Source organism: Ischnura elegans, chromosome X, assembly GCF_921293095.1.
Source record: "Ischnura elegans chromosome X, ioIscEleg1.1, whole genome shotgun sequence".
In the NCBI taxonomy this organism is placed as follows: domain Eukaryota; kingdom Metazoa; phylum Arthropoda; class Insecta; order Odonata; family Coenagrionidae; genus Ischnura; species Ischnura elegans.
The window spans coordinates 2,239,271-2,256,116 of record NC_060259.1 but is presented as its reverse complement, the minus strand read 5'-3'; the positions used below and the strand labels follow the sequence as shown (position 1 = coordinate 2,256,116).

The 16,846-nt window shown below is 38.6% G+C and overlaps 1 protein-coding gene across 4 annotated transcripts in view; it reads left to right on the top strand.

Annotated features, from left to right (window-relative positions):
* The window catches only part of LOC124170538 (follistatin-related protein 5-like), a 521,097-nt gene that overhangs the window by 373,103 nt on the left and 131,148 nt on the right, over nt 1-16,846 (top strand). For all 4 annotated transcript variants that reach the window (XM_046549329.1, XM_046549332.1, XM_046549331.1 and 1 more), the window contains exons 5-6: nt 817-957; nt 2,020-2,152. In XM_046549329.1, coding sequence (XP_046405285.1) covers nt 817-957; nt 2,020-2,152 — 274 coding nt within the window. The remainder of the gene's footprint in view (nt 1-816; nt 958-2,019; nt 2,153-16,846) is intronic.

Sequence of the window (16,846 nt, the reverse complement as noted above, 5' to 3'; positions counted from 1 at the left end):
TGCCAAGTATTGTGGCATTGACTATTCCATTGATTCTGAATTAATTGATTGATTTTGTTGGCACACATTATATTTTACTTCCATGATTGAGTGTGTCAGTGGCTTGCTGGAAATTACTCCCCAGTTTCAAATGTCAGCCCCAGCCACCGATCTACCGCAATACTTTGACGTTCGAATAAGTTCAAATTATTCAGGCGTGATATATTGCAATGCATGATACAGGAGCACCAATGCATGACACAGATACACCTGTAGTTGCACTTTTCCATGATAACATTTTTGTGGAAAAGTGCAAATTTTGATTTAAATGCTTAGAAATTCACCTAGAAATTATTTATAAATCATTTTCTTTGTTAAAACATGCACTGGTGTACAATTGTAACAATGTCATGAACAGCAAAGTTCTGTGACACATGCTGTAATGCCAGATTTTTTAAATATTTTATTTATAAAGTATTCTTTCAATTAAAATATTTATCTCCTCCTAATGTAAGTGTTATTTTGGCTAATTTATTATTTATTTATTTATTATCTAATTCCCCGTAAACAAGACATGACGGCCTTTTACAACGAAGGTTTCCAATATTAACAAAGTACAACACAAACATCCATGCCCTGGATAGGGATCACCTACCCATGCGGGATTCGAACCCGCGACCGACGGTTTGGCAGGCGAGAACTTTACCCCACCGCCATCGAGGCCTTTATTTTTGCATTCAATATCTTTGGTGAAGGGTATCAGAATTTTTGCTGATTACGAAAACTATTTGATGATTGCAGTCTTTTACATTAAATGTGATTTGCGTTTCATTTCAGGATAACTTATTGCTGTACAATCATGCAAAGCTGATGGCTGAGGATAACCGAAGCTCTGGGAAAGAGTACTTAGTGAGCATCATGTTCAGTCATTATGATCAGAACAATGACGGGGCACTGGAAAGGGAGGAATTAGATCAGGTATGATTGATAGGTAACATATATTAGCTATTGTAAATACTAATTCATGCTGTGGTAAACATAATGGGGCATATATTACCTTTGCTAGAGTGCTAGTTTTTAGTTAGGTACTCATTGCAAATGGCCATCTTAAGCATCATAAAGTTTAACTTAATTTTTTGCTAGTAAACATTTTTCTTGGGTAGAAATATATTTAAATTTTAAAAGTTTCGATTACATCCTGGTATATCCCAAATATATGTTTGGGCAATAAAATTTGATGTTTACTACATTAACCCTTAACCAGTGACGTGAAATATTTGATACACTACCAGTGACGTGCGGTCTGGGAGACCGCAATATAACAAAAATTCGTAAAATGTTGCAGTCATTTTTATTGCTTAGTTTACTGGTTATTTAACTTCTCAACTATAATAAAAACTTATATTTAATGTTATGCATTCCAAATACGAACCAACTTTTTCAGTAAAAATTGTTATTTGAAATAGGATCCAAAAACTGATATCAAAAACACTTGAGTTATTATTTTTATTATGGTACTTTTTTAATTAAGTAGTTAATTATCCACGTTATGCAACTAGAAATGCTTCCTAGATAATTGTTAATTATTATTATTATTCTTGAAAAATTACTAGGAATTGTTTTAACAACTTTTTGAATCATTTCCACCACCATTACCTTTATTGGATTTCCGATTGAGTGACGTGAGGTCCCACAGACCGCTAATCAAATTCAGTTGCAAGTTTTCAGAAATAAATAGTAAGAACGTTATATTTTAAAGAGTTCTGTGTCCTTATTATACAAAATTAAGACGCTCACGAGGACTATAGATATTTTGAAATGGCAATGTTGAAAATATTCATAATTTTAGAAACGCAGTGGTCTCTCAGACCGCACGTCACCGGTTAAGGGTTAGGTATTTCAACAGAGTGACTTCACTGATGGCCAACTAATGCTAAGGTTGATATATTAGTGTAGTTGTCATTCACTTTTATGTCTATGGTATTGTTTTTGCTATGTTTAAGTGATTGAAGCTGTTTGAATTAACTATTCATTTCATAGATTTCTGAGAAAGAACATCTGAATCAGCTTGCCAAGGGATGCACACTTGGAGATATGCTGAGCTATGATGACAGTGACAATGATGGTCATCTAAACATCAATGAGTTCTACATGGCATTCAGTAAATTATACAGTAAGCCTTTTGATGTTATCTGATAAAACTTTATAGAAAAGTTCTCAAATTCAACATTGAATGCTTTTTCAGTTATTCTTCATGCACTTGACGCATGTTAAATGCGTTTAGGCTTAATAAATAATGCTGATGAATGCGTTATGGAATGTTAAATTCCGATTCCCAAAATATTATGCATAATCATCAGAACATACTAAAATTCCCAAAATGTAGTTTTAAGTTCTTGTCATATCAGATTTTAATGTCACTTGGATGGCCTCAATTTGAGTTTATTTATTGGTAAACAGAATGAAATTGGCTTCGTGAGGATATTTGTGGGTAATATTAAGCTGTCTACGGCCAGAAACCCTAGGAAATCACCCTTCATATGATCAAGTTAGACCTCCTTTGCATCTAGCTATCTTTAGCTAAATTTGGGGGTCGTTTTTCGTACCATTTTGATAGAATTGGTAAAACAAAATCCTTAAGCTAACCAATTTAGTCCAAATTTAGCAAATCATCATCGTTCAGTGGAAAAATGACAACGTTAGAGCCATTACACTGGAGACTTGTTTTTGTAAGTATAGCATAGAGCGAGAACCTCGTTATAACGAGTGATCGGCAGTGTACCGCCGAAATGCTAAAGATTAACTTGTAAATAAATATGGATATAGCGAAATCAAGAAGTCCCTGCTACAGTATTACGTTACATATCTTTTAACCGCCGCGGTTACGGGTGGCGCCACGTACTAACGGAACCTCGTCCCGCTCCAACTGCTTCTCCCTCAGCTATGGTGTCTGTAATCGCATAGCCATTTGACTCATCTTACCAATAACGGACGATATCAGATCCGTGATATCATGTCGCTTTCCTGCGACACTGAGCCACATATGCGTGGTTTTGGAAACGATCGCCGGTAATTGATTTGTGATATTTTATTAGCAAAATCATGCACATAGACGCGAGTAGAGGGCAAGTAGATTGAGCAGGATTAAGTCCAGTTTACAGAAAAAACAGGCAATAATTAGGCACTTAGAATTATTGAAAAAATTATCTTCAGAGATTCACAGTTTATGAAAAAAAAATTAGCGTGGACTGGAAGCCGTCTATCACTTCTCTCCTCATTTTCATCTTCTATCCTCGGTTTTCCATCTGCATCGTGCAAAAATCATAAAACTACAAAAGCAAACGAGGTATTGAAATGAAGTCGAGTAGTTTTTATAGCCGCATCTGCATCGCAGTATTTTCCGCAGTTTAATCCTCAATTCTATATCACATCCACGTTATTTTTCATTCTGAGTTGTCGTACTCCACGATGCATGGTTAGAAGTAACTAAAGACAAGTAGGGAAGTACACTAGTGTTTCAAATGCACCAAACACATTTTTTAAATTAGAGTTCAGAATAACATAATGTCGTAAAACCACAGTTTAAATCCTAATAGTGAATACTTGATTCGAGATAACCGTCCGAAATATGGAAAAATTCAAAGGCCGCTAAAACGGGTGTCCATTAGGGCGGATCGGAAAAATCGATTTTTTTCAAATCCATCTGGCCCAATGAAAAAAAGTTGTGGGACCGATCAAAAATAAGGCCTGAAAAATTTGAGACCTCTAGGTGAACCCCTGACCCTCGCTCAAATGCAATTAAGGGGGGGAGGGTCAAGATTCGAAAAATGTAATATTTTATGGTCATTTCCTATAGATTTTGCCGAGTTACTGCCCTTTTAGGGCCAAAATTTCATGCATTTGGACGTATCTGCCACCGTTTAGCCACAAAATGCCTAATTTGAGTCCGCGTCCGCGAAGAAAATATTCCAACGCCCACGCAGCGTCGCGGATACAAGAGCCGCATGCCGATCCCCTCCCCTCCCCGCTCGCTTCTACCCCTCCCACGCTTCCAATACGGCAAAATTCATTCCGAGGAGGTCGTTTATCTTTGATAATATAAATAGGAAGATGGTAGAAGGTAATAAAGGAAGCTTAGTGAGACGACTTGTCCCTTATTAGGCGCCTCGTCGGGGTTAAACAAATCGATGTTACCAACTTTTAGAGAAGTGATGGAATAGTTTTAGATCCGAGAACGCAGGAAAGGAGCCTACGGTCCATGAAAAGGCCTCTCGAGTGGCTATAAAGGTGTGCGAACTATGGTGACGCTTCGCTTCCATTATGTGTGTGACTAAATGGATTTAGCGATGCAACAGGAAGTACTAAAACTTACGGAAAATGGGAATAGGCCAAAAGTAGGGTTTTTGCTGAAGTACAAAACTCAAGCACTATTGACAGAACATTTGAAATTATGCGATATTTTTGCGAGTAAGTGCAATAAGGAGCATAATGTTCCCCCCAATGAAGAAGTATGTTGAGAGACCAGCGGACGAAACTAAAGATGATGCCTGCTGGATTGAGTCCTAAAGAAACTCGACAACTGAGGGAAAAAAAAGAGAATCGTCGGAGAGCGTTGAGTCGACATCGTCAATTCTTGTAAGGGAAAATAGTATCAAAAATTTTCTTCATCAATTCATCCGAAGAAAATTAAACTTAAGAGAAATCATCCGATTTTTATCTCTACGTTCCTCATCAAATAAAAATTCAGGACTAAAATCAAACGGGAACTTCTGCGTGGAAAATGCGTCTACCAAATGTCATAGAGGTATATGCAAGAACCAAGAAACAGCAATGATCGTCCCCGCAACTTTAGTTGATGCAAAAATCATAACTTCGTGAGAAACATCCAAGATAGTTTGCAAGAATTACTTACGTAGACAGAAAAAGATGCTAATTATTGTGAATACGAAAAGAGAGGTATCAAAGGGTGTCATCAAAGGAATACATTTTTATGGAGTGAAAGACTATACTTTAGTCTGATGAAAAAAGGCAAGAGCACTTATCAATCCAAGTTTAAAGGGGAATGGGTGATGTTAGTTGAAGAAACAGGGTCCCACTTTTGGGTTTGCCTCCCCCGTCGGAGGATTAGCAAAAGTTATAAAATCTGCGATTCTCGATTCCTTTCCGAGTGAAAATTAGATACTCAAAAATGAAAAGGATTTGAAGGCGATGGTGAATACCGCCCAAAAAGGAGGCATCATCCCTATGCTACATGCATAATTCCTACATCCCTTGCTTTGTAGGTAAACTCTTCTCGGGATTCCCACCGGGTTAATTTTTCCATAATGGCAAACGTTTCAAGCTCCGACTCGGGGCTCATCATCAGGGATAAATTTCGTTGAATGTCGAGAAGAGTTTACCCACATCATTCGCCGGGAAAGCATCAAATCATATTTCATCCCTTAGAGAGGTCTATTTACTAATTGCACTAAGTTGACTTAGATTTGCGACATAAACATTGGGAGGGCAATCTAAGGACCGACTTTGCATTGTTGCAAGTATGCGTTTGGTGGCCGATCCGAGATTTTTTTAAGTGCTGGATTTTAATATCAACTTTAATGACTACTCGCTGATGACATATTGGAGAGAGACCACAGTACCTCCGGCTACATCTGACCTTAGTGCTGTGGATTTTCAAAAATCTATTGATGAACGTTCAAATTTGAATTTAAATATTTCTTTTTATTATACATACGGACGAGAGATTCGTGAAGAAATTCACCAACACTTTGTTGACAACAGCGAAAGACGAGGAATGACACTGACATAAGAAATACAGATTGGAAAGCAGGTAATTGAAAAATTCTTTCGTGATTGTTCCTCCACAGACGATACTGAAACATTAAATATTTAGACTAACGAAGTAAGACGCACTTGGTGTGAATTTTGGTGCATTTGGCGCGTGGGAGAGGCTTGAGGGGAGGGTACGCGAGCGGCTTTGGCCCAAAATCCATTTAATCACATCTGTCGGACAAAGCCGAAATTGGAGCGCATATCCGAAGTTATCATACCTTTATAGCCACTCCTATAGTTTCGTCCAATGGTCTCTCAACATACTTCTTCATTGGGGAGTACATTATGCTCCTTATTGCACTTACTCGCAAAAATATCGCATAATTTCAAATGTTCTGTCAATAGTGCTTGAGTTTTGTACTTCAGCAAAAACCCTACTTTTGGCCTATTCCCATTTTCCGTAAGTTTTAGTACTTCCTGTTGCATCGCTAAATCCATTTAGTCACACACATAATGGAAGCGAAGCGTCACCATAGTTCGCACACCTTTATAGCCACTCGAGAGGCCTTTTCATGGACCGTAGGCTCCTTTCCTGCGTTCTCGGATCTAAAACTATTCCATCACTTCTCTAAAAGTTGGTAACATCGATTTGTTTAACCCCGACGAGGCGCCTAATAAGGGACAAGTCGTCTCACTAAGCTTCCTTTATTAACTTCTACCATCTTCCTATTTATATTATCAAAGATAAACGACCTCCTCGGAATGAATTTTGCCGTATTGGAAGCGTGGGAGGGGTAGAAGCGATCGGGGAGGTGTGGGGATCGGCATGCGGCTCTTGTATCCGCGACGCTGCGTGGGCGTTGGAATATTTTCTTCGCGGACGCGGACTCAAATTAGGCATTTTGTGGCTAAACGGTGGCAGATACGTCCAAATGCATGAAATTTTGGCCCTAAAAGGGCAGTAACTCGGCAAAATCTATAGGAAATGACCATAAAATATTACATTTTTCGAATCTTGACCCTCCCCCCCTTAATTGCATTTGAGCGAGGGTCAGGGGTTCACCTAGAGGTCTCAAATTTTTCAGGCCTTATTTTTGATCGGTCCCACAACTTTTTTTCATTGGGCCAGATGGATTTGAAAAAAATCGATTTTTCCGATCCGCCCTAGTGTCCATGGGTGCGTTCCGAATCACGCATCATGTGCATCGATGCGAATCAGGCCGTTCCGAATCAAGCATTGATGCGGCCCTGCATCGAGCATATTTCGAGGTTTCGGAAGCATCAACTCGCATCGGCTCGCATCAGAAATTCTTGATGCAGTTGATGCGAAGGCGAAAATGGGCGCAACCTTTAAAAATGTGACTGGTGTTTTGTGTTTGCATAGGGTGTTTACATGACTGTATTTTGCTTCTACTATCGTAGGAAAGAGTTTAAGGAGTTATAGATATTAGTTTTTGAAATAATTAGTCCATATAAAATTGAAAATGGGAAAATGTATATTCGTTGCGTTGAAGTGTGCGTGTATGTAACTTGTTTACAACCGTTATTAATTTCATTGGTGGTAAAAATGCAAAATACGATCTATAATTTCACACATTGATATGCTGGTGTGGTAGTTTTAACCGTAATGTTGCTTCTGTGCACTAACTTGTGGAAATTTTCGACACTTTAACGTTATATTGTGAAAAGATAAGTTGAAAAGCTACATCAGGGAGTGTTCATAGCACAGAGACTGTGGTTTATAGTATAATAGTATCTTCAAAATAACAATATAAGACTTTGTTCGTCAGAATATTACAATTGCTTACGCTTTGCATAATCTCACTGGTCTATCATTTGAAGGCATATATGTTGCAAATTATTGTCATTTTTCCAAACGTTTATTAGCTATTTAATGTGCGAAAGTATACATTCATTGCAAGTGAATTTCTTCGGTAGGTACTAAAATTATTTTCCCCTGCTACAGAGATTAGTTCACGTTATGGTACCACAAGTAAAGGGGCATTCAGGGTAGTAATGCCGTTATAAATAACATCATCAATTAATTTATTTATGCAAGGATCATGGATGTGTGCTTGATTTACATGTACACTGCAGTGATGTGTGCTTGAAGAACCCCATCGAGTTGATTGAGTATTCAGTGTGTTTATATATTCAGTGCAATTATTTTGTTCATAGCGTGTGATTTGGTAAGCCCGGATAAATACGTATTGCAGCACTGCAGTTAGTTTATAAATTGGCTCCAAATACTCTTTAATCGACGCATTGATGACGCGGCCAACTTACTTTCAGTGTCCTCCTAAATGCTATCCAAGTAAAGGCACACTTCTATGAATGTTATCAAAAGTAATGGGTTTCCAAAATGGTTCTCAGTTGAACTTGGGTATTCGTCTTAAGAAGCTGCATCATATGATATCAAACATTGAAAAGTAAACAAAAACATTGAAAATCGGAAATCGCCATAACTATAGTGATTACCGGTTTTCAATGTTTACGTTCAACTTTAGTCATAATTACACCATATAAAATTTTGTAAGATCAGAAGGAAATGCTCAATTCTATTTGATGAATGCCACTCTAAGTAAATGGACAATTCCCAACTATCCAATCCACAAAATGTACTTAATTTTATTGTGATTAAGGCTTTTTTATGGACTCGGAACAGTAAAATATGTACCTATGTTGAAAATGAGACATTGACCTACACTCCAAGAACTATTTTAACATGTTGTAGCTATTTATTTCTTAACTTTGCAACTAGGTTACAAGCACAACAACCTCCCTTCAACCAGTTGCTTCCAACAGCTACAAAATTCTATTCATTAATGCAGTTCAAATGCTTGCCATTGTTAAGCCCATTTGGAAGCACGTTTGCTACCATATTTTGTTGACATGTAATCAGCAATTATTTTTTCCTTTGGCAACAGAGTTTTTAACAAAATGATGTCCAACCTCTGTTCTTTGACCTTCCATGCACCACACCAGTACCAAGTTTTTAATGCAGTTCTTTCCAATGATTTCTTTTACAATTCTGGAGAGTACAATACCATTTTTTGCTCCAGTTGCCTAACTAACATACTCGCCTTCTATTGTTTACATAGCCACTGCACAGCACTGCTTTTTTTCCCAAGCCACTGCTCCATTAACTAACTAGTCATGTATCCAGTACAGGACACTCAATCTATTTTGTCAATGGCAAAGTCAGCATTTTTGTATCCCTCCAGAAATGTTCCTGACTAAGAATAAGACACAAGATAATTTATAGTTCCCATCAAATATCTTAATATACTCTTTGCATATGCCCAGTATTGCATTGTAAAATCATCAATAAACCTTCTTAACTTTGACACTGCAAAGACACGATCTGGCCTTGTAAAAATCATTGCATACATAAGACAACCAATCAAAACTAGAAATGGAACATCAGGAAAAGTTTTTGGGTCACTGCAGGAGTTACATTCAAACCTGCTTCTATGAGACAAAGGTTGATTGCAGGTCAAGTTAGTAGATGACAAGGAGATTATATGATCTGGTAGTTTTCGAGCCACTCCATTTCTTAAAGAAAACGTCTCTTCTGCTTCTCCTCCCTCGCTTCCAAACACTGACTCATTTTCTTGATTACTCTCAAAACTACTGTCTACATTAGTTCGAACTTTGTCATTACCCTCACAACTTGATTCAGGGATGGAGTCTTCATTACTTGATATTCTGATATTCCCCTCACTACCTTTGTGAGTTCAGCACTGCCATTCTCTCCACTGTCAGGTTGAGGCTAGTAACTAATTATCCCTTATCCCCCTAAGAGCCTAGGTAGAATTAAAGAGTTACCAAGAGATATTTGGACTGGTTTGAGCTCCCCAAACATATTTACAAAGGATACTACATCACATGCTTCGATGAATCTTCCCGCAATATCAGGGTCAATCAAAAAATACCATTTTTGACTCCTCACAATTGCTAATACTTTTTGCATTTGGCATCCAGCATCTTTCATTGCTCTTTAGCCACATAAGCATAGAAAAAACATCCAAATACTTTTAGATGTCTTCGATTAAATTTTCGTTCAAACCATCTCTCCTCAGGTAATGCATTCCCTCCTGCTTTGGATGGTACTGTTTCGAGATATACAGCTTCTCAACAAGCTTCAACCCAATAATATTTTAGTAAATTGATGCCAGAGAGTTTGTACCTAGCTTTCTATTGGCTCAGCTAATCATTTCTGCTTGAAGATTATAAGATTTTGTAGTTAAATATTTTAGCGCACATGCCCTTAACCTCCCCTGTTATGCCTGACCCATATATTCACCCCCACAATCTGTATGCAGGCATTTCATATTGTTCCCTGTCTCATTCTCCATGCTTGCCTTAAAAATTGTTTAGCATTGTAGGACTAAATGAGACTTCTTAATTTTAATAAAGAAAACAAAAACCTTTCTTGTGCAGTCATCAGTGAAGGTGAGCATACATTGTCCTCGTCCTTTTTCTATTCCATGTTCCTATCCCTTTCTTTCCTTACCCCTGAATTTATATGTATATTTTACATAAATAATATAAATATATTTTCACCTATAATACCATCAGACCACACAATTCTGAGAGGATCAGACTTAATTTATTACATACTGCATCAATTCTAGCACTTAGTACGAATCATTTCTTTGCTAGCGCTAGTCATGGGCTTTCATGGGCAAAGTACGCATTTTGCCCGGTCGTGTAAAAAAATAGTCGCGCCATAATTCTTTAACCAAACTACTTTCAGTTTATAAATTACGTAGGTCTACGCGGAAGATGCTATATTTTGACTCAACACACATTCTGATGTGACTGAGGTACCTATTAAGTAAATTATTATAATATAAATATCAATTTGATCTTACAATACCTTCAAATGATCTTCAAAACAGAATATCATCGATAGGTAAGAGTCAGGAGCAGCCTTGAACCATTTATTCCGTATAGCTTGTGCTTAAGGCACGGGAATGAATATCTTCTCCAGGCTTTTGTTTCGACGTCGAGATGAAATTTGGAACAAAAAATCATGTATAATTCTTTTTTGAATTAATGTTTTCCGTACTAGCCGACAGTTTTAGGAAGCAAACTCCACCGATTCCCGGAAACTCTCGCTGCGCAAAAGAAGGTGAGGGAATACAGCGATCTCCACTGGTGACTACTGCCTTGTGACGTCACATTTCAATCAAGATGGAGGCACTGTGTTTCAGCGCAACATGAAATTTTCCGACTTTCAAAGCGTTTTAAAGTGCATACCCCAGATGGAGGAAATAAAAGTGACTATACTAATGTTTCTGTTTTAGGCTAAACTTTCAAATTCAGCAATTTAAAAAAATTAGTGCACTTCCCTATTGGACGAAAGAAATTGAATACGACACTACGCGTTCCAAAATTTTACGCTAATTCTCCCGAAATCGCCTCACGCTAATTTTCGTGCTAATTTTAATTCTATTCCCTGCTATTTTTGCTCTTGAGCGCCACTGGGTACTGGAATCTCACGCTATATGCCATCTACGGATAATTTGTTGTATTAACTGGCCTTGATTCCACTGCGAAATAGCACTCATATGAAAGAGAAATGCATTATGTACAGATAAATGTGGGAATCGAGGGACTTATTCCTTCACCCTTGGATTTAACAAGCCTCCGAAATAACGAGGTATTTTTTGGAGAATATGAGCACTCGTTAAACTTAGCTTCCACTGTATTTGTATTTAACAACCTTTTACAAGACAGAATAAAATAACGTACATACTCATAAAATAATACAATTTTACTCAATTTCCGTCACATTTGACGTGTCCCTGGATGATGAAGCTTCAGATTTTGCCCCACTTGTATTTAGGTACTGCAAGTGCAACCCACCATTGAAGTTAAAATTTCCACTAAGAGAGTTATTTAAGAAAGAAATTAATTAACCTTAGGTATTAAATTGACCAATCCCTGCTGCCTCTGGCTTGGTCACCAACAAAATCTTTAGCTTTCATTACAATTTGCACAGATCTTTCTGTTTCAATGCTTCCTCTCCAACTTTAACTTTAGATGTATCAATTATTAATTTGAAAATTTTCATATAATTTGCTACGCATTTATTGCAGTAACCTCTGCTAAAGACAAAGAGCAGTGCTGAACTTAGCCACACAGAACTAAATAAAATGAACCTTTTCCATTTCAGGCCTCTAATGCTTTGTTGGCTGCATCTTCTTTCTATTTTCTTTGCAAACATCTTAGTATGTCCTATAATATTCTTTCAAAGCCAATAGCTAAGAAAATGTCAAGGAAATGAGAGGGTCTGCTTATCAACAGCCCTACATTGTATGCACATCCTGAGATTCTATTGAGCTAAGGTTTTTCTTTTTTCTTGCTCCATATATCATGTGAATTCTCCCTTGGTTCTCTTGTTCTGCATATGCCTTTAATGACAACCTAGTACATAAAAAGCTATCAGTGACTGAGGCATCTGCAATTGTGCAGTTAAGGATGACGTCTTAATTGTTCATCCCAGTAATGAGTATTGACTATGGGGCTGGGGTGTTTAAAAATACTGCAGAGGGCAAGAGGTATGCATGAGGACTGCCTGGGTGTGATGAGGCCTGGGTCAAAATGGGAAGCAGAAAAATAGCCTGGATCATTTTGATGACTCATGTGGTTGCTGCATGCAGTGACATTCCATGGTATATCTATGCTATTATTCAGACACAGCACCACATACGACATGCATGCGTGAAAACGGCTAATGCTCAAATATGGTGATATTTAATTGCTCACAAAGTAAAATAATTGATTTTTTACAACTTGGGTAATATTTCATTACTTTGTGTGCATCATGTAACTCTGCTTGCAGTTTCACATTTTTTCTTACTTGTAAAGGATAGGGCATTTGAACTGAAAAGCTTGCTAATAAATTCTCACTTTTTTGAGCCAATTTTTAATTTCACTCATTGTATTTGGCTCAAGAGCTTGAATTAGTGTTAACAATTGGGCCAAAGGAAGCCATGCTGTGCTGGAATCAGTTTTTTAATCAATGGAAAGCATTGCTGTATCTAAATTTATTCAAATATATGTTCCATGGCCTCTTATGACTTTTTCGCTATTCATATTAATACCGTATAAGCAAGTGCGCACCCGTGTAAGAGACGCACCCTTATTTTGAACATCGGAGCTAAAGGAAAAAAATTGCTGCATTTTTAAAAATTCTATCGCACGGTGTTGCAGACGTGTGCTTCGACTTTCGGCAGCTAGCCAAATTTCCAATTTCAATACTAAAAATATACGCGGCATTTTTCAGCTAAATTTACAGGATATGCATGGCGCTCGGAGATAATTTGGTATTCACTTGTAGTCTTAACCTTGTCATACTTACTAGGGATGGCCGGATCGGATACATCGGATCCCAATATTCACGGATAATGCCTTTCACCTTATTCTTCTGATCCAAATTCGTCGAAGAAATAAAATTGAATCAGAAATTTTAAATCAATGCTTTCGTGAATGCAACGTCCCATAAGAGGAAAGAGTTCCGATAATCTCTTCACATGCGCCGTTCCACTACGATGCTTGTCCTCGAACAATTTCGTTAAAAGCTCTCGTTGGAGTATTGCAATAGATTTTCAGCCGTGGAAAATTTAATTCGAAACACGAAAGGCACAGGGCGGGCACAGGGAGTGAATCTTCCCACGAGATTGATGGAGGACCGAGGGTGGTTTTGTGAAATGGGCTGATCAGAAGGGTGGATCGGAAAAATCGATTTTTTTCTTTCAAATACATCTGGCCCAATGGAAAAAGTTTTGGGACTGATCAAAAATAAGGCCTGAAAACTTTGAGACCTCTTGGTGAACCCTTTACCCTCGCTCAGATGCAATTTAGGGGGGAGGGTCAAAATTCGAAAATTTTAATATTTTATGGTCGTTCCCTTTAGGTTTTGCCGAGTTACTGTCCCTCAGGTAAAAATATTCGTGCATTTTGACGTATCTGACACCGTTTAGCCACAAAATGCCAAATTTGAGTCCGCGCCCGCGAAGAAAATATTCCAACGCTCACGCAGCGTCGCGGATGGAAGAACGGCAGGCCGCTCCCGTGCCCTCCCCGCTCGCCTCTCCCCCTTCCACACCCCGAATTCAGCAAAATTCATCCCACGCGTGCTGCTTGGAGGGCGTTCATCTTTGATAATATAAATCGGAAGATGGTCGAAGATAAAAAAGGATGCGTAGTGAGACGACTTGTCCCTTATTTTGGCCCCTCGTCGGCGTTAAATAAATCGGTGTTACCAACTTTTTGAGAAGTGATGAAATATTTTTATATCTAATAATGCAGGAAATGATCCTACGGTCTACGAAGAGGCCTCTCGAGTGGCTATAAAGGGGTGCGAACTCTGGATATGCGGCTATATTCCGGTATTGTCCGACAGCTGTGACTAAATGGACTTGAAGGCCGCTCGCGTCCCCTCCCCGCTCGCCTCTCCCACGCCCCAAATGCACCATTATTCATACCAAGTGCGTCCTTCTTCGTTAGCCTAGTTAATATTTGATGTTTCAGCATCGTCTGTGGAGGAACAATCACGAAAGAATTACTCAATTATCAGCTTTCCAGTCTTTATTTATTATGTCATTGACGTTTCTCGTCTTTCGCTGCTGCTGTCGACAAAGGTTGGGTGACCTCTTTCACGAATCTCTCGACCGCATGTATAATAAAAGGAATATTCAACTTCAAATTCGAACGTTTCTCAAAATATTTTTTAATTTCCTTTGCGATAACGTCAGATATGACCGGATGTTGTCATACCGGATGACCGGCTAACGTCAGATATGACCGTGGTCTCTCCTCATCAGCGGGTAGTCCTTTACGTCGATATTAAAATCCAGCAATTAAAAAAAAATCAAAAGCATGTTAATGCGTGCCTTTAAAAAAATTAATATTGTTTCCTTCCATGCCGTCTCATCTCTTCGCGCTCATCAGCTATTATATAGCAAGTAGTACATTGTCTGGGTGACCGAAAAATCCTTCCTTTGAATAACCTGATATGTAACTGCTTTCAGCTCTGCCGAAAGGATTCTCAACCAGTTGACGATATATATATGTTCATATCCCTCCTCTCCTCACTTGAGAAAGATGGGCTGCGTCCCATCAAAAATTTGTAGAAACAACCTTTCCCCGTAAGTTCCTCACTTTTATTTTATTTTTCGTTTTTCTATCAATCTTTAAGTTTTTTGTGTGCCCACCCTAGGGCAAGAAGAATTTCCTTTGTATAATATAAATATATATATATATATATATATATATATATATAATATAAATAAATAAATAAATATATATATATATATATAAACTCGATGCTTTCGAAGCACTTGAGGCTTCTTCTTCAGCTGAAGTATGAATGGTGAGGAAAGGAGAGTGTTGTAAAAGGGAAAAGAGGGGTAAGGGGAGAGGTGTATGGGGAGGGGGGTTAGGAATAGACGTTAGGATGCGACGTTCAGACCCGGAAAGCTATTGGCTTGAAAGTGCCAAATGCAAGCCAATTCGAGAGTGTGGAGGTTGAGGGCGGAGTCGGTGGGAGGGAGGGAGGCAATAATGGATACTTTGTAGCATTGATTGAAAATGGAGTCCACCCAGCCCAAATAAATGGAGTGGTAAACACTTTGATTCACCGCTCCTACGCAATAAGTGACCAGGACAACTTTGCCGAAGAGAGACGGAAGCTAGAGGCCATTCTACGGGGAAATGGATTCGACGACAGAGTTATTTCTCGCACTTTTAATAAAATCATCAAAAAGAACGAAATGAAAAACAACACCGCAGAAGCCGCGAACTCATCCATAAACGACCTCAGCGACCAGAAGAAAGTCTTCCTGCCATATATATTAAGGGGACGACTGACGTAATAGGAAATATCCTACGAAAATTCCAGATAAGGACAATCTTCTCGCCTCACACACAGATAAAGCATCTCCTAAACACTGTCAAGGATAGAACTCCACTACAAGTGGAAGGGATTTACCAAATTCCTTGCCAGACCTGCGGGAAGAACTACATAGGCGAAACAGGCCGGTCGGTCAAAACACGCCTAGAAGAGCACGCGAGAGCGATTCGACTGGGGCAATCAACAAAGTCCGCGGTAGCCGAACACGCAGCGCTTGGCCACATCATCGACCTCAAGGAAGTCAAAATCCTTGCCAAAGTTAAAGATTTTAAACAGAGACTCGTCAGAGAATCCATTGAAATATCCAAAGAAGAAAAGAATAATTTCAACAGAGACACCGGCATTAAAATTAGCCGTACTTGGCAACCAGTAATAAGAAACAACAAGCAGCAACCCACTCCCCCAACCTCCTGCTCCCCTCCCCCCCCCCCACTTGACGCAGATACCTATATAAAAGATCATTAATTCCCATCTCTTCACAATCCCTTGAAAAAGCGACCAGCATCAGTCGGGAAACGTTGGGGCCACCCAAGAATTGACGCGGCGACATAGCCCAAAAGTTTTAATCATAAAGGTATTGAGTTGGCGTTTAGATTTCTGTTTTTTTCCTAATTTTTGGAGTGAATTCCCATAAACAACGCATAGAAAATTTTCTAAATAAATTGCTGGTCAGTGCTCAGCGTATTTGAGTCAATTCCGGGAGACAATTTTGATGATACAGGTTCAAGCCCTACAACATCATGGTTGTATCATTCTTGAAGTTATGAGCATATAGGTCCTCAAATTTAGGTCTCTAGATTGCCCTCCCAAATTTTATGTCGCAATGATAAATCAACAAGCAGATAGACCACTTCAAGGGATGAAATATGATTTGATGTTTTTCCGGCGAATGATGTGAGTAAACTCTTCTCGGGATTCAACAACATTTATCCCTGAGGATGATCCCCAAGTCGGAGCTTGAAACCTTGGCTATTATGGAAAAATAACCCGGTGGGAATCCCGAGAAGAGTTTACCCACACTGCAAGAGATATTGGAATTATGCTTGTAGCGGAGGGATGATGCCCTTTCTAGGCGGTATTCACTTGGTGCCATCATATTCAATTCATTTTTAATTTTGGGTAGATCTATCTACTTTTCACTCGCAAAGGAATCGAGAATCGCAGATTTTA